General features: G+C 40.0%; 1 protein-coding gene across 1 annotated transcript in view; it reads left to right on the forward strand.

Moving 5' to 3' along the window:
* Positions 1 to 14018, forward strand: part of LHFPL6 (LHFPL tetraspan subfamily member 6) — a 238266-nt gene extending 224248 nt beyond the window's left edge. Inside the window, exon 4 of the mRNA XM_032314726.1 lies at positions 12889 to 14018. Coding sequence (XP_032170617.1) covers positions 12889 to 13007 — 119 coding nt within the window. The 3' untranslated portion in view covers positions 13008 to 14018. The remainder of the gene's footprint in view (positions 1 to 12888) is intronic.
* Positions 14019 to 20221: the final 6203 nt, after the last annotated feature.

Consider the following 20221-nt stretch of genomic DNA (forward strand, 5'->3'; position numbering starts at 1 on the left):
TGCCCTTCTTGCTCACGCTCTCTCTCTTTCTCACTCTCTCAAGTAAATGAATCAGTCTTTTAATAAATAAACAAACTAACAAATAAATAAATCAACGGGGCCCTGAAGCTGTATACAAGAGAGTTAATTCTTCCAGTAATGAACAGACAGGCACGAGCCCATGACCTTGAGAAAGAGCCACACTTCATGGACTTTCTTCCTTCCGTCTTTTTACCTCTCCGTTTTGTACCCAGCAGCCAAGTGTGGGTGTTCATTCTTCTCAGACATACAGGAGCATTTTAACCACTTGTTCCATTAAACGTTGGAATGAAAGCCTTTGTAGGTTTGAGGCCAAAGGTTTAAACTTGTTTCTTTTTTACTAGTGACACCTTTGTTCAGTCACTTCACAAAAGAACAAATGGAATTTGGTCCTGCGATAGATTCTTTTCGTTCTTGGTTGTTGTCTTTTTTTTTTTTTTTTTTTTTTTTTTTAATGCTTATGCAGACAGGATGGTCTGACTATTCAGTGACATGAAGGAATTCATTCAAGAGAGGAAGATGTGTCCAACTTTTGTCCCTGGTATTGAAGAGGACAAAAGTTTCTGTCTCTCCACCGATCGTTCCACCTTCGTGCCCTCGTTATTTATACAGCAGAAAGGATGACGTTGAAAACTTCTGCTGCTTTTCTAAACACAGGCTTTGCATTATATCTTAGGCTGGGGAACATTTTAAAATATCACAAAAGAAAGATATTCAACCTTGATAAAAGAAGTCAGTCGTCTTGTGATATCTGGACTCAGGCCCTTGTGGCCACAAGGGTGGAAACTTGGAAGTGACCTAGTGAAGAGAGGAGGAAGATGGGGGTGGGTGAGGGAATTTGCTCAGGTTCAAATGCAGAGCCCAGGGAGGGCAGCACGCGAGGAGTTTTGTCAGAGGGCAGGAGTGAGAGGGCGGGGCGGCCTGAGCGATACCGTGTTTTCTGTTATGTTACAGCAATGTTGCAAGCAGTGGGGAGCCCTGGGTCCACATCTCTGTACAGGGGTGAGGATGGCATCATGGCTCCTGCCGACTACTCAGGGTTTCCTGACAGTGCCCTGAGAAGGAAGCTGGCTTGCACCTAGGACCCTCCGTCGGCTCCGCAGGGGCAGAGTCAGGGAAGGGTTATAACACGCAGTTTGGGGCACGCTCAGAGCCAGGTTCACACGGAGGGAGAATCAGTTATCTGAATTCATCAAGCACGTTTCCTGGACGCGACCTCTCCACATTCTCTAGAAGGAATGGGATTGCCAAGAGAGTGCTAGTTGGGTTCTGCCACGTTGGAAACTGGGGGCCAAGTCAGCCAGAGGCAGGCCTTTAATAACTAGAACCATGCAAGGTGGACACGGGGATGTGGAGTATTCTAAGGAGACCCATACATTCCAAGGGGTCAAATATATTTTATTTCTCCTTGGCATGTTAAGTTCCAACAAAGACAAGTGATAGTGATGTAGGAAAGACATTCGGGTTCGAAGCCAATGGCCAAGAAAGAATTCTTGAGACATCTTTGGTACAAAAAGGTGGTTTCCCTAAAGCAGGGGGTGGGACCCGTGTGGGCAGAAAGAGCTGTGCTGGGGTCATGAAGGGTGACGCATTAAGTACTTTCGAGCTGGGAGAGGGTTAGGGGTAGTGTAAGCCTCCCAAGTATTCAGAAACAAGGTTTCTAGTACCTTGAGGGGGCTAGCTATTTTTGGGAAAAAGTCATTTATTACTGTCTAGCAAAACCCTAGTCATGAGACCCTCCAGATGTATATCAGTGGGCCATCTGCTTGGGGGATAATTGCCAACATGTATCTTGGGAAGCAGAGATAAAGGAAGTTTCCAAAGGAATTTTTATATGTTCAAGAAGACTTAGAGGGTCATGGGACTTGGACTAAGATTGCCTTTTGCCTTTAGCAATATCAGCATTGAGGCAGCTGAGTCCCTAGAGGAATGTCACTCTGCCTGTTTCAAGGACTTGTCGATGGGCTGTAGGCAGTAAGGAAATTTAATTTTTTTTTTCTTTTTCCTTTGTTTCCCACATCAACAAGTACATCAACAAGTTTCCCACATCAACAAGCTACACCATTTATTTGAGATACTAGCAAGTTACCTACCTTGCATGTAACTCAGTTTCTTTATCTTCACACTGGGAATCACGATGGGAAAATACAATCAGATTTGTTTCTCCAGTTTCTGGAAAGCATCAGAGGCAAAAATGATGGAGGAAGAGATGCCCCTTGCAAACTGTTCCTCGCCTGGTTCACAGTCTGTATACATGACAGGTGTTACATAATTACTAATTTCAGATTCCTCTTCTCAGCACAAGTACCGTGTCGGATACTCATTCATGCCAGGAACATATAGCCACCATCCGCTGTGGTCCGGGCATTGTCCTAAGCACCTGGATACCAAAGGAGAGCAGGCGGGCTCAGTATCAGACAGTAGCCTCTGAAATGTTAATGAGACCAATTAATGGAAAAGCAGAGGTTAAACTGCCATTTCCTCAAAAGATGAAAAGATCTCTGGAATTCCATTGTTATTCCTAGACAGGCTGGATTCCTTGTACTTTGTCTTCTGTCTCCTTTACTGACACAAGCCCCACCAAAACCAAACTTGAGCCTTCTGGAAAAAAACAGCCACACCCCATCTCCCCTTTGGTCCTGCCCTGGAACGCTGCCAAGCATCTTTTTCCATTGACTTGGCAGGTGGCCATGGATTGCTGCTTTCTGTCCCATTAACCTCTATTTTATCTGTCAGGAATAGTATTCCCCATTGTTGAAAGCAGCAATTTGCCAACCAAGCAAGCTTGGAGTCCTGTCTGATAGAGCATTACAGAGAAACAGAGAGCAAAAGGGAAAGTTGAAACAGATTTGCTTCTCTAATTTCCTGAAGGGATCACAGACAGAACTTGCCCTCTAGTAAAATGCTTTTGGTTTGCATTATAATAACAAGTATTTATTGCCATGACAAGGGGAGGGAGGGGCCTTGGAAGAATGGCCCCGCATTTCCTGGTTTCTTTTAGTCCTTTTACTACTACTCTGGGACCACCAGGCCACTGAAAACATAGCAACTTTCCTGATAGCCTAAGGTACTGAAAAAGACTTTTTCCTCTTACTATTGTAAAACATGGTGCTAATTTCTTGTTATGAATCATGCGGGTTTGAACAATGGAATCGTGCTCAAAGAGGAAAAAAAAATTCTCCTTTTTCTTTTTCTTGTGGAGAACTTCAAGGTACGGCGTGTTCAGTGTGCAGTTGGAAAGTCACAGAACTTTCACGAACTCTACATATTTTGTATTTGTATTTATGTTTCATGAAAAAAGAATCTCTCTTATATCTGGTTAATTTTATCCAACTGAACTTCTCCAAAATATCCAAGGGATGGTTTCAAAATAATGCAAGTGACGTGAGCGATTCTTGAGAGTCGATCTTACTAGAACAATAACTTTGTTAGACCGAGGACCCTTTCGATCTTGTTCGCTGCTGGATCTCCAGCTCGTGTAACATTGCAACACCTGTAGTAGGTGCTTAAGATTTATTGATAAATGTTGAATACCTTACATTCCTGTCTACTAATACAGGTGAAAATTCTGGAGAAAGTTTTTAGGCTTCAAGCTCTCCAACTTTGGAGGTGGTCATCTCTTGTTTATACCCAAAGTGGCATTCCTTTCTTTCTTGAGCAATGCTTTAACAAGACCTACATACGCCCCTCTTTCTCCATTTCCCTGCCCCCAAGTGCAAGTACACTCTTCCCTGGCCTTTCACATTCCCACTTGGCTTGTTCCTGCTCTTCTTCCAGGTTTCAACATCTATTTCACATCTAACTTAAGGCTCACCTTCACTGACCACATTCTAAAGATTCCTTGTGTCTTATTAGCATCCTCAAATTTTTTTTCTCTTCAAAGGACATGTTTCAGTTATCATTATATAATTATCTGCATGATTATTGTTTCGTACTTCCTTGACTAGGCAAGACTGCTTGTGAGCAGTCTCGGTGTCTATCTTGTCTCCAACAAGATCCCCACCACCCAGTGATTCCTAGTCAGCGTAGCCACTTAATAAATACTTGTTGAATCAATGAATGAATTGAGGGGGAGAGGAAGAATGGGAGGAAAGGAATTAAGAATCAAGAATCAGGGGTTAGACGACTTAGTGTTTCTCTAGATTTACCTAAATCCTATTGACACATCTTGATCTTATCAGATTGACCTTCTCCCTTCCCTGCTTCTCAAAAGACACGTGTGTGTGTGTGTGTGTGTGTGTGTATGCTTTTTTTGTATATTCTTTTGAGGATAGTTTGATGGGCTGACTATATTTCTAAATAATGTAAAATACCAGAATAAATCCATATTGATTTAATGATTCTGTATTTGATGAATTACGTAGTAAGAGAAAGTCTTTGTATCTGAAATAGAGGACTATTTTTCTTCTAAATCACACTGAACATTTGTTGCTTATTTAGGATCTGAGCCAGTTGCTAAATTTAAATCACAAAATGTATAGATTACACACATATATTTGCATATATGAGTAATTCGTGGCAATATCTGATGACATTCTCATTTTCTTTTCCTATGGCACACTTTTTGAATAACTTTATTTAGTTCCCTTTCTTTTTTAAAAAGATTTTATTTATTTACTTAACAGACAGAGATCACAAGTAGGCAGAGAGGCAGGCAGAGAGAGAGAAAAAGAGAGAGAGAGAGAAGCAGGCTCCCCGCTGAGCAGAGAGCCTGATGCAGAGTTCCATCCCAGGACCCTGGGATCATGATCTGAGCCAAAGGCGGAGGTTTTAACCCACTGAGCCACCCAGGCACCCCTAGTTTCCTTTCTTTCTATTTGCATCTGATAAACAGCTGGTTTGATGAGTTGACTACATGTTTTATGACACAACAAGAAGGGCTCCAAAAACAATTATTAGAAATGATACAGATATATTTAACAAGACATGGAGTTGATCTGTTCTTAGGAAGACAGTAGTGTAGACACCGGCTGCTGAATGCTGTAGGAAATGTTGGGGTTCAGAGCTGATGGTGAAGAAAGAATTCTTGAGACGTCTTCAGTGAAAAAAGGTGGTTTTATTAAAACACGGGGACAGGACCCTTAGGCAGAAAGAACTGCCCTGAAGTGGTCAGGAATGGCCAATTATCTGCTTTCAAGTTGGGAAGGGGTTAGGGATAGCGTTAGTTAAGTCAGTCTCTAAGGAATTTTGGAAGCAAGGTTTCTAGGACCTTGAGGGGGCTAGCTATTGTTAGGAAAAGGTCATTTATTACTGTCCCCTAAGCCCCTAATCATGAGACCCTTCAGATGTAAATCAGTGGGCCGTATGCTTGGGGGATGATGGCTAACATTTATCTTAGGGGTAGCGATAAAGGAAGTTTCCAAAGGAATTTATGTATGTTTAAGTAGACTCACAGGATCCTAGAGGGTTGGGATGTTAGTCTATGGTTGGCGTTTGCCCTTAGCAGAGTAGTAAGGACGTAGCTGCTGAGCTCCCAGAGGGAGGTCGCTCTGCCTGTTTCAAGGACTTTGTCAAGGGGCTATATATAAGTCATAAGGGACTTTTTTTTTTTTGTCTTTTGCCTTTGTTCCCTCATCACTGAAGACTCGATCCTGTGGGTCTTTCAGTGACAGCAGAGCCCGGGTAGGTTGGGTTAGATGGGTGGCATGGTTAAGCCTCTGACAGCTGAAACCTCGAAAACCTTTATTATGAGAAAGAAAAAAAAATAATAAGAGAGATTTTGTTCACTTGCTCTTGTTTTAAATCAAGTTTCCCAGAGCAGATGCTGAGAAGAGGATTCCTATTCAAGAAACCAGTAAGGAAATGGGAAGTAGTGAAGGGGTATATGCCCGGCAAGGGTGCCATTTGCGGTGAGGTCCCAGCCTCACCCTCACTGCGGCTCTGGAACATTCATTCCACCGCAGAGTGTGCCTCACCTCGAGGTGAGAAAACCGACTTTTGTACTCCTGCACCGTCAGTCGTTGGCTACTGACCACACCACGGGACACTTAAGTTCTCTGAGAGTATGGGGCAAGGAGGCTCCACGCTCATGGGTCCTCTGAAGAGGGTTGCAAGGGTAGCTGTTAGGAGCAGAGCACAATCAGAAGCTAAGGGTGAGAACTCAGGACCAATTAAAGGCTATAAAGGAATTCGGTAGATTATCTTTACCATCTGCTACCAGCCTTGCCAGTTAAGAGTCCCTATATTCCTTTAACTTCCCTGGAGAAAAAAATAAATGATTCTCTCCTGGGTCCTCAGTAATTAATTCTTTAGTATCTTCTTTGTCTTTTTTTTTTCTTTTTTTAAAGATTTTATTCATTTCTTTGACACAGAGAGAGAGAGACAGCGAAATAGGGAACATAAGCAGGGTGAGTGGGAGAAGCAGAAATAGGCTTCCTTCCAAGCAGGGAACCTGATGCAGAGTTTGATTCCAAGACCCTGGGACTGAGCCACCCAGGCACCCAGTATCTTCTTTTTCATCTTTATTTAATACACATGGCTATTGTCACCTTGGACTATTTTCAAACAACTGCCCTTAGCAGGTTCTTTTTCTTGAATAAGTGTCCTATAATTAATAAAGAATTATGTCCTCGGCTTTTCCTGTTAGGTCATGGAACTGGTGTAGGTCAATACCTTGTTATTAATGAATGATTGATTGTGTTCCATGTTATGAGCCCTAGGCTGAATGGATTGCCCACAAATTTTGCTGACTTCTTGAAAGGTTCTAAATTATTTGCCATCTCTCAGCTACCCATTAATTCTCCCTCCTAGATTTATTTAATCCAGATGAAGAATAATTCAAAATGGAGATTATTCCTGAGACTTACAAGTGGAGATTATTCCCTAGACACCTTTGCAGATGGTTATCAGAAAATTTGATCCCTGAGGGGGACTCTGTTACCCTTGAAAAATACCTAGTACATCCATGAGTATTGATGGAGGTCACTGTGCCCATGAGACCCACCCTGAGGTGGAGATGTGATCTTTTAGGATCTATTAACCTATTCAATTAACACACACTGTATGAGGCTGTAAATGCTATAAAATTAGTTTAGCAACTTCTCTCCAAATGCTCCGTGTCATAACAGGACTATGGTTATTTTTATAATATATAATTGAGAGTTATAATAAAATTCCAGATTTACTCTGTTTTTCAGGGACTGGCTATTTGCCTACTTTGCTCTCTTTCTTTCTTTCTTTCTTTTTCTTTCCCTTTCATTCAACATTCATTTAGTGAGTTCCTATTATGGGCCAGACACTGTTGTAGGGGTAGAGTAGGGAACAAAATACACAAACATCTCCCCTAACTGAAGATTTCATTCTAGTGGGAGAGACTGAAATTGAACACACACACCCATGTGCACACAGGCACACAGACACACACACACAGACACACACACACACACACACACGGTAGTCACAAACCTTGCTACACTGAGGCAATAAAGTGAGGTAGAGGAGTATTGTGACTCTGATGAAGCAGGTTGGGGGTGGGGCATATCTTTACGTAGCCACCGTTCAGAAGGAACCAGCTGCCTAATGACCTGGAGTAGAGCTTTCTGAGTGGAAGGAATAATGGGCATGAAGCCCAAAGCCAGCAACAAGCCTCCTGAGGTCCAGAGAGGGCAGCCCAGCCTATTAAGAAAAAAGACAAGAGGGAAGTTGGCCATGAGTTTTGAAAAGTAGGCAGATAACAGCTCATTCAAGTCCTGATAGGTCATTGGAAGGAGATGGATGTTTGACAATCCATTAGGAAATTTTAAGTGAAGCAGGGTCTTAACACGATTTATTTTTACAACGATAGCTGCCTGCTTTGCTGTTGGTGATACCATAGCAGAAGCAGGGAAGACAGGAGAGCAGTGATGACAGGTAAGACCTCAGGAGGGTGCAGGCGGGCACTTGAGGAGTGGTAGTGCAGAGGATACATTTTGGAGAGAGGCAACGGACTTGCCACTGACTGAGTGCGAGTCTTTGGGCAGGTTATTGCTTTTTTCTTGGCTTTAGTTTTCCCATCTCAATGTGCCTATCCCATCATGTTCCTATGAGGATTCAATCCGTTAGTATTTACTCCATGTAAAGCTCTTCTAACAATTCAGAGCAAGTAGTTAATGCACGTTTGCTATGTTTAAATGGTTATTAATATGGATATGGAAAGGGAGAAATCAAGGATGACCCCCAGGGTCAAGACTGCACATGGCCTATCGTCTGTGGCCCCAGCTAGTGTGTACTCTTGAGATGTGGAGGCCCTCGATGTAATCTTCCTGCTCTTGCTTTATGGTGACCCCAAGCCAATGACTGACTTAGCTTGCCTGACCTCACCTTCTTACCTGGAAATGGAGCAAGGATATGAAGTCAAATCGCATGCTACACTTAACAGTCTTTGTATTTTTCAAGAGAAAAGTCATTAATGAACAAGAGAAAATGACTGACTTCGTTAAAAATGATATAGCTTTCAGTCTATGGTTTATGTGTTCAATGACTGAAATCTAAATATCTAGGTGTATGTGTTTGTATCTAATGTAATGTATAAAGGATAAAAGAAAAGAGAGGAAAATTGTTAAAGCATTTTCTGATGAGATCGTTAAGATTGGCTAAAAGAAGGATGACAATTAAAGCAGAAAACAGCGTTCAATGAAAGATATAGAGGCCTTCCTTCCACGCGCACAAAAAGAATAATTTGAATGCTATAAAAAATTTGGGAAGGGGAGGACGAATGAATGCAGAAACTTATTTTATTAATTCCAATACGATATTCTGGTTTAATGACTTCTTATTCTTGAACGTGGAACCCAAGTTTGAGTCCTGGCTCCGAAGGGCATCTTGGTTGCTTTGAAGTCTTGGCAATTATGGATAAAGCTGCTAAAAACATCCATGTGTACATTTTTGTGTGGATGTAACTTTTTCACTCCTTTAGGTAAATACCAAGGAGTGTGATTGCTGGATTATATGGTAAGAGTATGTGTGCTTTTATCAGAAACCACTAAACTGTCGCCTAGAGTGGTTGTTTGATTTTGCATCCTCTCCACCAGGTGTGAGAATTCCTCTGGTTCCATAGACTCACCAGCATTTGTTGGTGTCTGTGTTCCAGATTTTGGTCGTGCTAATAAGTATAAAGCGGTATCTCATTTTAATTTACCATTCCCCTTTGACATATAATACTGAGTATTTTTTCTTTCATATGCTTATCTGCAGTCTATATATCTTCCTTGGTAAAGTGTCTGTTAGGATCTTTGGCCCATTTTTAAAATCAGGTTGGTGGTTTTCTTATTGTCGAATTTCAAGTGTGCTTTGTGTATTTTGGATAAGATTCCTTTATCAGATATATCTTTTGCAAATATTTTCTCCCACTCTGTGGCTTCTCTTCTCATTCTCTTAACACTACTTTTCACAGAGCAGAGTTTTTGTTTGTTTGTTTGTTTTTAATTTCAGTGATGTTCTGCCTTTCAACTAGTTCTTTCATGGATAGTGCTTTTTATGGGTTGAGTTCTATCTAGAGTCATTACCATACTCAAGGTTTCCTAGGTTTTCTGTTATGTTATCTTTGAGGAGTTCTGTAGTTTTAAGTGTTACCTATAGGTCTGTGATCTAGTTTTGATTAATTTTTGTAAAAACTGTAAAGTCTATGTCCAGTTTTATGGTTTTTTTTTTTTGCATGTGGATGTCCAGATATTGTAGCACCATTTATTGAAAAGACTGTCTTTGCTTCATTTTATCATCTCTGTGCCTTTGTTAAAGATCACTTAACTGTATTTATGTGGATCTATTTCTGGGCTCTCTGTTCTGTTCCACTTATGTATCTGCCTGTTCTTTCTCCATTACCACACTGTTTTGATTATTGGAGATTTATAGTAAGTCTTGAGGTTGAGTAGCATCAGTCCTCTAGCCGTGTTGAACTTTGTTGAATTTTGTTCAGTATTATGTTGGCTATTCTGAGCCTTTTTGCCTCTTCATATAAACTTTAGAATCAGTTTGTCAATATCCACAAAATAACTTTCTGAGATTTTGAATAGAATTGCACTAAATCTATAAACCAAATTGGGAGGGACCAACATCTTGATACTATTAGGTCTTTCTATTTGTGAACATGGAATATTTCTCCAATTATTTAGTTCTTTGATTCTGTTCATCAGTTTTGTAGATTTTCTCATATCGATCTTTTACATATTTTATTAGATTTATACCTAATTATTTCATTTTGGGGGTGCTAATGTAAATGGTATTATCTTTTAAATTCCAAATTTCACTTGTTCATTGCTGGTATATAGGAAGCAGTTGACTTTTGTATATTGCCCTTGAATATCCAGCGACCTTGTTATAATAGCTTATTAGTTCCAGAAGTGTTTTGTTTGTTTGTTTGTTTTGTTTTGTTTTGTGGATTCTTTCACATTTTCTATATCATGTCAACTACAAAGGCAGTTTTATTTCCTTCTTTCCAATCTGTATACCTTTTATTTTCTTTTCCTGCTTTATTGCATTAGCTAGAACCTTCAGTAAAATGTTGCAAAGGAGTGATGAGAAGGGATATCCTTACCTTGTGGGAAAGGCACAGCACAGTACAATGGAGCAGTCTTCCTCTGCCATTTCTTTTACCCTGAAGCTATTAATAAATTATTGGGCTTTCTTATTGAAGTTTAATGATAACCATATCTAAATAGTTTTGTCAAGATCATTGAAATGGTAGCCTCTCAAAATTCTTCTGAATTTCTTACAGGCACTAATGAGAATTAATCTGAAAATGAAAAGCTTTACATTTCTCACTATTAGGTATATTAGCTGTAAATATTTTTAGATGTTCTTTGACAAGTTGAGAAAGTTTCCCTCTATTCCTAGTTCACTGAGAATTTTTTTTTAATTATGAGTGGATTTTGGATTTTTGTTAAATCCTGGTTTTTTTTGCATCTATCGATATGATAATGTGATTTTTTTTCTTTTAGTCTTTTGATATGATACATTGTATTAATTGACTTTTTAAAAAAAGATTAGTTTACCCATTTTAGAGAGACAGAGCCTCAAGGCCAGGAAGAGAGTGAGAGTCTCAAGCAGACTCCCTGCCAAGTGTGGATTCCTGACATGAGGCTGGATCCCAAGACCTTGAGATCATGAACTGAGTCAAAACCAAGAGTTAGACACTTAGCCAGCTGAGCCACCCATGCACCCCAGTATATTAATTGACTTTTGAATACTGAACCAGCCGTTTATATTTGGGGTAAATTATACTTGGTTGTGTGTATGATTCTTTTTATATATTGTTGGGTTCAATTTGCTAATAGTTTGTTGAGAATTTTTTTACCTATGTTCATGAAAATAATGATTTGTAGTTTTCTTGTGTTTTTGTCTGATTTTAGTGTTAAGGCAGTGATGATCTCATAGAATGTTAATGATTTCTGCTCTAACTCAATTATTTTCGTCTACTTACTTTGAGTTTAATTTTTTCTTCTTTATATAGTTTCCTAAGGCAGAAACTTACATTATTGATTATAGATCTTTCTTCTTTCTAATATATGCTTTTGATGCCATTCATTTCTCTCTAAGCACTGTTTCCCTTGCAGTCCACAAATTTTGATAAGTTGTGTTTTCACTTTCATTTAATTCAAACTATTCATTTTCATTAATTCAAACTATTTTTTAATTTCTTTGAGATTTCTTCTTTGGCCCTGTGTTATTTAGAAGTGTTGTTTAATCTCCACAGATTTTGGTATTTTCCAGTGATCTTTCTGTCACTGATTTCTGGTTTAACTCCATTTTAGAAAATTTTTGATTTCTATTTTTTTCAGTGTTTTAAGGTGAGTATTGTGGTCCAGGCATCTCTCTGTATTTTCCATGTAACCTTGAGAAGAACGTGTGTTCTGCTGTTGTTGGTTGAAGTAGTCTGTAGATGTCAGTTATATTCAGTTGATTGATATCAAGTATATCCTTTCAGATTTTTTTCTGCCTGCTGGATCTGTCAATTTCCAATAGAAGGGTGTTGAAGTCTCCAACATGATAATGGATTTATCTATTTCTCCTTGAAATCTGTCAGTTTTTGTGTCATGTAATTTGATGCTCTGTTGATAGGTATACACACATTATAGACTATTATGTCTTCTTGGAAAATTCACTCCTTTATCATTGTGTAATGCCCTTCTTTATCCCTGATAACTGTTCTTGCTTTGGAGTCTGGTCTCCCTGAAATTAAAATAACTATTGCTGCTTTCTTTTACTAATTATATTTTTAGTATTATGGGTATGTTGTTGTTACCAGGAATACTAATCCAACTCTGACAGGGCAGGGCCCATTGGAACCCTTTTCATTATGTTCTCATTTATGATGTTTTAATTTAAAGGTAAGTATTGACCCCAGAAGAACCTGGGAATTTTTGTTTTTCAATTCTAAAGAATGTAAATCATTTGGCAATTTTATAAAAACAGCAGTATTCATTTTAGCATCATCCTTCAAATGGATCTCCTCCTCAGACTGACCCCTTTGCAGAAGGACTGTTATCTACATTTTGATTTTTTTTCATTGTGCATATCAGTTTGAATGATTTCAGTTAGAACTAATACTTCCATCCCCCCTAACCTGATTGCTGTCATTCCTCCTTTTCTTTAGCCAGAAGAGTGGGCACTGGTGGAAGAGAATAGGCTTCTATCCTCTTCGTGAGCAGAAGGCGTGGGCCTGAGGTCCTTCTGAAATGCACACAACCATTCTGGCTTTCTTCAGTCTTCAGATAGCTTTCAGCACTTGTTATCATTCCTTTTGAGTGAGCACACCATACTTTTAATGTTGGTATACACTTTTAACTTCAGTTTCGCTGCAGTATCCAGGAACATACACATGGGGAGAAATAACAGAGCATCCTGAAAAATCATCCTGATCTCTGTCTGTTTTGTCTCCCTCTCCCGTGTCCCTAGGGAAGTGTGAGATTGGCTGGGCCTACTATTGCACGGTAGCAGGGGCTGCCACCGCCATGCTGCTGTGCACATGGCTGGCTTGCTTCTCGGGCAAGAAACAGAAGCAGTACCCCTACTGACATGGAGCCACTGAGAGCAAACAGAGGAGAAGATAGGCCAAAGGCGTCTGGAGAGACTGAAACATGCAGCTACTATCAAAAGGTGGAATGGTGGTTCTCTGATCCATAGTGTGCTAATGAAACAAAACCCAGTGGAGTGGTCAACATTACATAGTGTCAAAGGGTTGTACAAGATTTGCAAAAGAAATGGAGAACATGGGAAAAGAGAGAAGATGGACCAAAGGCTAAAAATATTGTAGGGTGTTGGGTGTTTCTCTTCCACAGAGTATTGTTAATGTAGAACACATGCACACACCAAACAAACCTATATATGCAAACAAGGGTTTTGGATTTTTTTTTTTTTTAAAGATGAGGACTATGAAAATTAAAAGGGCTAGTAGAAACAGTGTTATGTTGGGAAGCAGGGTAACCCACAGATGTTCCCTGCAGGTCAAGTCGCTTCTGAAAGCACATACAGACATATACGCATCCACACACATGCTCACGCACAAACATAGCCATTGTCACGCAGATTGTATGGGAGGGTTAGTGGTGCATTACTCCTCTGTTTTCTTTTTAATGTACACTTAAAATACAGTATTATCACTTTATAAAGCATACATTAAACCTAATAAATGGACCAATAAGCCACTCTACAGTATTTTGTATATCCTGCATAAACTCGTTATGCCCTCGACATGTGCTCAGTGTTTATGCAGACATTTAGAGTTAAGCCTTTGTATTTCAATATTATTCAAAAATATGCAAGATTTCCTTATCTGAGTAGCTTCTGCTATGATATTCTTATGAAGTAAAGAGGCAACTTCCTGTCCGTAGACAGGAAGAGAATTCAGTTGAAGGAGTGAGAGTAATGAGAGACATTTTCCATTCATTAGATCTTGTTTTCTTTTGTTCATTATTGTACTGTGCTGTACCACATTTATTTCAATATTCATTTTGTATAAAAGAATTTTTAAGTGCTATTTTGTTTGTATTTGAAAAACTCTGTGAATAAATTCTCTTTGATCAATAGTTAAATGAGTCATGGAGTGTTACTTCGGTTGTTGGGTTTGCTTCTTTAATTTTCTAAATATAGCCTTTCAACTCCAACAGTCCTATAAATTTCCCTTTGCCTCCTAAGTCCTCCCATTAATTCTCTCTTGAATCACCCAACCAGGCATTGTTCTAGGCACACAAGGTATTAAAGGTAGGTAAGAGCCCCTACTTTCAACTTAAATTCTTTGCAACTAGAATTCTAAGTACATTTACCTGACCAAATTCTTATAAGAGAATTTCAATTCTATTTTGGATTGACTTTGAGAATCTGGACAAGAGTCAGACATGGTTTGGGGTAACGAGAGCCAGGTCATGGTTGGGGAGGTGTCTGGGCCAACGGTGTCCAGGGTGATGCCAATGTCATGACAAGCCACCTGTGACTTGTGGCCACTCCACCTTCAACACAGTGTGTGCTTCTTTAGTACTTCTGGGCTGGGGGCAGTTTCACACCACTGTGTTTTAGGGTTCCTGGCCGTTGGAAAAAGATTCTCTCACATGTCTGCTCCCAGTAAAGCTTTGACTAAAGAGAAGGATTTAGATCTTTCCATCATCCCATAGCAGAACCAACACTTTGAGGAGCAAAAATTGCATCCTGGGTAATCGATATATTATTTTATTAGGCAACACTGAGTTATTAAATCAAATCCTTTAAACTTAAGTTTCAATTAGTTTCTAAATTGCATACTTTTCGAATTGGGGAATTGAGCGTTCTGGTTATTTATACGTGTAACTACATTTTCTATTGTTTCTTTATATATTTATCAACCGAGCCTGAATATCTGAATGTCACACTTGCTTCTGGTACTTTTAATCATCCAGCGTGAGGATTCATGCTGGCCTGGAAGAACAATACAAGAGTCTGGCCAATAAAATTCTGGACTTTCGAAGGCTTTGTTGCTATGGAAAAAGTCATTCTGCTCTCAGATGCTTAATTCATAATGGGCTGAATGTCCTTTGATTGTGTCTCATTGTCCTCAGAGCAGGGGCTTCTCCACTCTGTGATTTCCTGCCGAGAGGAGATTACACTTTGCTTCCTCAATGAGCCCATCATTTTCATTACTGCTGGTGCTTTTCAAATGTTTTTAACTGCACCTTCCTGTCAGAATAGTATTATGACTTCTTAACTCCCATTATCAAGTGGGAGTTCTCTATGGAATTTACAAACGTTATTTCTTGGGCAGATATAATGACGACATTGTCATTTTTATGTGACCCATATGATTTTAGACATTAGTGAACCTCACTAGAATAAAAAGCTGATCAATCCAACAGGATGCAGTCAAATAGCAAACCCCTGTATCTCGAATCCTGACTAGTCATTTGTGGTTTTGGTTCAAGATGTCCCAGGATTTCATAAGGAGCATCTAAATTATTAAGAATTACCAAAAGATGAATACCCAACTTTTGTAGCAACATGGACGGGACTGGAAGAGATTATGCTGAGTGAAATAAGTCAAGCAGAGAGAGTCAATTATCATATGGTTTCACTTATTTGTGGAGCATAACAAATAGCATGGAGGACATGGGGACTTAGAGTGGAGAAGGGAGTTGGGGGAAATTGGAAGGGGAGGTGAACCATGAGAGACTATGGACTCTGAAAAACAATCTGAGGGTTTTGAAGGGACGGGGGGTGGGAGGTTGGGGTACCAGGTGGTGGGTATTATAGAGGGCACGGATTGCATGGAGCACGGGGTGTGGTGCAAAAATAATGAATACTGTTATGCTGGAAATAAAAAAATAAATAAATAAAAAAAAGGGAAAAAAAAAAAAAAGAAAGAAAGAAAAAAAGGATGACCCTTTAAGCTACACATTTGTTGTAATGATTCTCTGTGTCTGTTCTCCTACAATAAAAGTTTAAAACAAAACAAAACAAAACAAAACAAAACAAAAAGAATTACCAAAAGAAATTACATGTGCTTTCTTTCAAATAAAAATCAGGATTCATAATAATAACAGCAGCGCCAATAATAAAGTCTGTCAAATGTGTCTATTCACAGGCAGCTCACTGAGGTACAATGAAGGGGCAGAACCCCTTCATTTCCATGACCTCATAAAGATTTTTTTTTGCTTGGACACGCTTGTGAGGTAAATGGGAGTTTTCCTTGTTTTCAGAAAATGACATGCAAAAAAGTTAACGGATGAAATTGAACCAACTCTTTTGATTTTCAACACATTCATTTGTGTATTTGGGTAATAAATTGTCCTTGAGCACCTGCTACTTGCTAGGTATCCCATTAAATATAAAGAACTCCATAAAACACAATTCCTGCTCTCAAGTGGGTCCCAAGCTTGTGGGGGGAAAGGAAGAAGAAAATCAGTGATTTCCATATCCTGTGATGTCAAATGACTCTCAGGATGGTGTGTGTGGGGGGGTATTTCCTCCTGGGTAAGGAATCCTGCACAAATTAAAATGGAATAGAAAAAGAAAGATGAGAAATTACAATTTTCTGCTCTTCAAAAGACATTAAGAAAGTGAAAAAGGAGATTGGAAGTTACGTATTTAGCAAATGAGTAATAAAAAAAATGAACAACTCAGTTTCGTTAAGCAGATAAAACTTGAATGGGATATATCACAAAAGAGGATATACAAGTGCCAACAATCATATTGGAAAGGTCCCCAGCATCCTTAGTGCAGAAGAAAATGTGACATAGAGCCACAATGGAACACCGCTGAACATACAATAGAATGACCAAAATAAAAATGTTAACACCCAACATTACCAAGCACAGAGATGCATGGTTGGAAGACTGTTAAGCCGTCTCTTATGAAGTTAACCAAACTAATCCTCCTCCTAGGTATTTAGGCCAAAAAGAAAAAAAATCTCTGTCCACAAAAACATTGTATACAAACGTACATTTCGGCCTGATATATAATAATCCCAAACTGGGAACAACTGAAATGTCTGCCAGTACATAAAGAAATTGGAGTATATTTAAATAGTGGAATGCTACTCCACAATTAAAAAGAAATGAACTTCTGGTATACATGATGACACAGATGAACCTCAGATTCTTTGCTGAACAAAAGAAGCCAGGGGCACCTGGGTGGCTCAGTGGGTTAAGCCGCTGCCTTCGGCTCAGGTCATGATCTCAGGGTCCTGGGATCGAGTCCCGCATCGGGCTCTCTGCTCAGCAGGGAGCCTGCTTCCCTCTCTCTCTCTCTCTCTCTGCCTGCCTCTCTGCCTACTTGTGATCTCTCTCTGGCAAATAAATAAATTAAATTAAAAAAAAAAAAGAAGAAGCCAGACACACAAGCAAAACTAACATATGGGTGGGAAAAAACCCCTAATATATGGAGACAGAAATCAGAGCAGCGATTAACCAGAAGGCAGTAACTGGTGAGGACACTGGGAACTTCCTGGGGTGATGGAGATGTGCCATGTGTTGATTGTGATGGTGGTTACAGATATACACATTTTCCAGAATCCATCCGTCTGCGCAGTTGAAGTGTGAACATTATCCTATGCCCTTCACACCTTGCTAAAACGAGGGCGGAGGTCCTTAGTAAGCTCTGGTGCTGTCTGCGGTCTCCTAGGGCTGCAGGAAGGATGCCTCGGGGCACGGTGTGAGATGAGGCTAGACAGGAAGTGGAAGAGCGAGGAGCGCTCCGTAGGTCATGCTGAGAAGGTGACAACTGATCGTGGAGGTCGTGGAAGCATTTGACATGGGAGGTGGGGGAATGTGGCCTGACTACAGGTTCGGGTGGCTTACAAAGATCCCCGGAGCTACTATGGTGGAGAGAGGAATTGCTACAATGAATTCATCTTACCAACAATGAGTTTTGAGCTACTTCTCTGGTCTAAGAGCTTAGGAAAAGGAAGTGAACAAATAGGTTGATGTCATAAGGTGAGCACCAAAGTAGGCAAAGCTCATGCAAGTGGAGAGGATGGAACAGATCATAGAAAATAAATAGAATCAATTGATGTTGAGATACAGTAAGTGGGAAGGATGAGAGCTGAGGTGGTTGTGGTCTCCAGTGTGGAACGCCACACCCAAAGACACGACATGAAAGAAAAACATCCAGTTCGTGAAGGACTTGTTGTGTATGAGGTGCCTGTGGGACATCCCAGTGGGGATGCCTAATGGGTAGTTGAAAATCAAGGCTTTAGACTCAGGAGAAATTTGGCGTCTAGAAATAACAGAAACAGGCAATATCCTTGACCATGCAGGCATTAATAGAAATGAATGCAGGATGGTTTTCATTATATTTAAAGCAGAAGCACAGTGGTTATGATTTCCTTCTGCATAAGGTTTTTTGCTGTTGTTGTTGTTTGTTTTTGTTTTTTTGTAGTGTAGTGGCTTTTTTTTAAAGATTTTATTTATTTATTTGGCAGAGATCACAAGTAGGCAGAGAGGCAGGCAGAGAGAGAAGGGGAGCAGGCTCCCTGCTGAGAAGAGAGCCCGGTGTGGGGCTTGATCCCAGGACCAGAGCCAGAGGCAGAGAGGCTTTAACATACTGAGCCACCCACGTGCCCTCTGTAGTGTAATGTCTTAATCATAGTCTACCATCAAATATTTTAGGAGTAGCTTTTATGTTTAGATAGCATATCAGCAGCCTGCAATAACCACTTCATAAGTTCTTAAGCAGAGGTAGTCTATTTTAAGAACCTTCTTTGCCTCCAGTTATCCTAGGTTTCTGACTTAGAAGACTGAACCGTAACACCAAATACTGTAGAAAAATACTTGGCTCAGTAATTCTTGAGTCATTGCAATATTTGATTATCCCTTTGGTTGTGACTCAAAAATTCTTGACTCTAATTGACGGTTGTGGTTAAAATAGTATATTCCTGTGTGTTTCTACCTCTAGTAATGGGCTTTGTGTGCTAGCTTTTTATATCCTTGAGCCTGGGCAAGTGCACAAGTCTTTTTAAAAGAAACATCATTTACAAATTGATGAGTCTGGAAAGATCATTTAATGTCTTTGAAGAGGTTTTGTGGGTGTGAAGCACATGGTGAGAATTAGAATTGGCCCTCTGATTTTTGTATTGAAATGAAGTGTACTTAATTTAAGTCATGTTCATGCCCTGATTTTATATACTGGTATCTATCAACAAACCTTGTGATACTTGGCGGGGGTGGGGGGAGACATGAATGCAAAAGAAACCTTAGGAAACATCATCATTTAAAGAGTAGGATCTCTACTGAAGGAGTAATCATGTCACAGACCCCAATGGAAGAGAAGAGAAGAGAATTTCGAGAAGAAAGTTCTCAATAGCATTTATGGCCAATGTCTTGCCAGAGTCCAGCTGTATGTATTTTATTGGACAACTAGAAGGTGAATAACTCCCTCTGAAGAGAGCAGTTTCGCAGAGTGGTTGGTGGAACTGAAATTGTTAGGGGTGGAAGAGCAAGTAAGAGCTGAGGAAGAAGAGATAATAAAAGAATGGCCTTGCAAGGAATTCAGCTGTCAAGGGGAGGAGAAAAGGAAGAGTTGCTGTTCAATGGGTATAACATTACAGCCCCCCACCCCCATGATGAATAAGCTCTGGAGATCTGCTATACAATACAGTGTCTGTAGTTGACCATCCTTACACATGTGTTAATACGGTAGATCTCACGTAAAACGTTCTTAGTATGCACACACATTCAAAAGGGATATGCAGAAAAGTTTAGAGGGGATGGCTATGTTCATTACCTTGATTGCAGTGATGAGATCATAGGTGCCTGCCTATATCGGAACTCCTCCGGTGGTATACATTAAATATGCCCTTATGTTATAAAAGGAAAAAGAAACCTAGCTGGAAGGAAAGATGAAAGATAGAATTCATTCATCATGTTTGTTAAAAGCAAAATGGTCCTTGTGAGATTGTTTTGCAGACCTTGGTGACTGGAGGGAATTTGTCTGAGCTTCGAATGTTCCTCACGCACCCTCCTCCCATTCGGGCTTTCTCTCAAAATGGACGAGGTATCTCAAGAAAGCCTTAATGGAAACACAACCATCAGATTCCAGCAAGCTCACAGGACCTAGAACAGATTACCTGTCACCTCCAGAGGGAACAGGACTGCCCTAATTCCCCAGAACAAGGCAAAAGGATGCTGTGAACTGGGTCACTGCACTGACACGTAGCAAGGGGGGTCAATGAGGAAATAAGCAAATTTTCCCTGGAGAAATTCACCTACTGTAGAAAGAGAACAATATTCTTATAGTCCAACTCTTCTTTAGTTCTGTATTCCAAGTT

The sequence above is a fragment of the Mustela erminea genome, chromosome 15, assembly GCF_009829155.1.
Source record: "Mustela erminea isolate mMusErm1 chromosome 15, mMusErm1.Pri, whole genome shotgun sequence".
Lineage (NCBI taxonomy): Eukaryota > Metazoa > Chordata > Mammalia > Carnivora > Mustelidae > Mustela > Mustela erminea.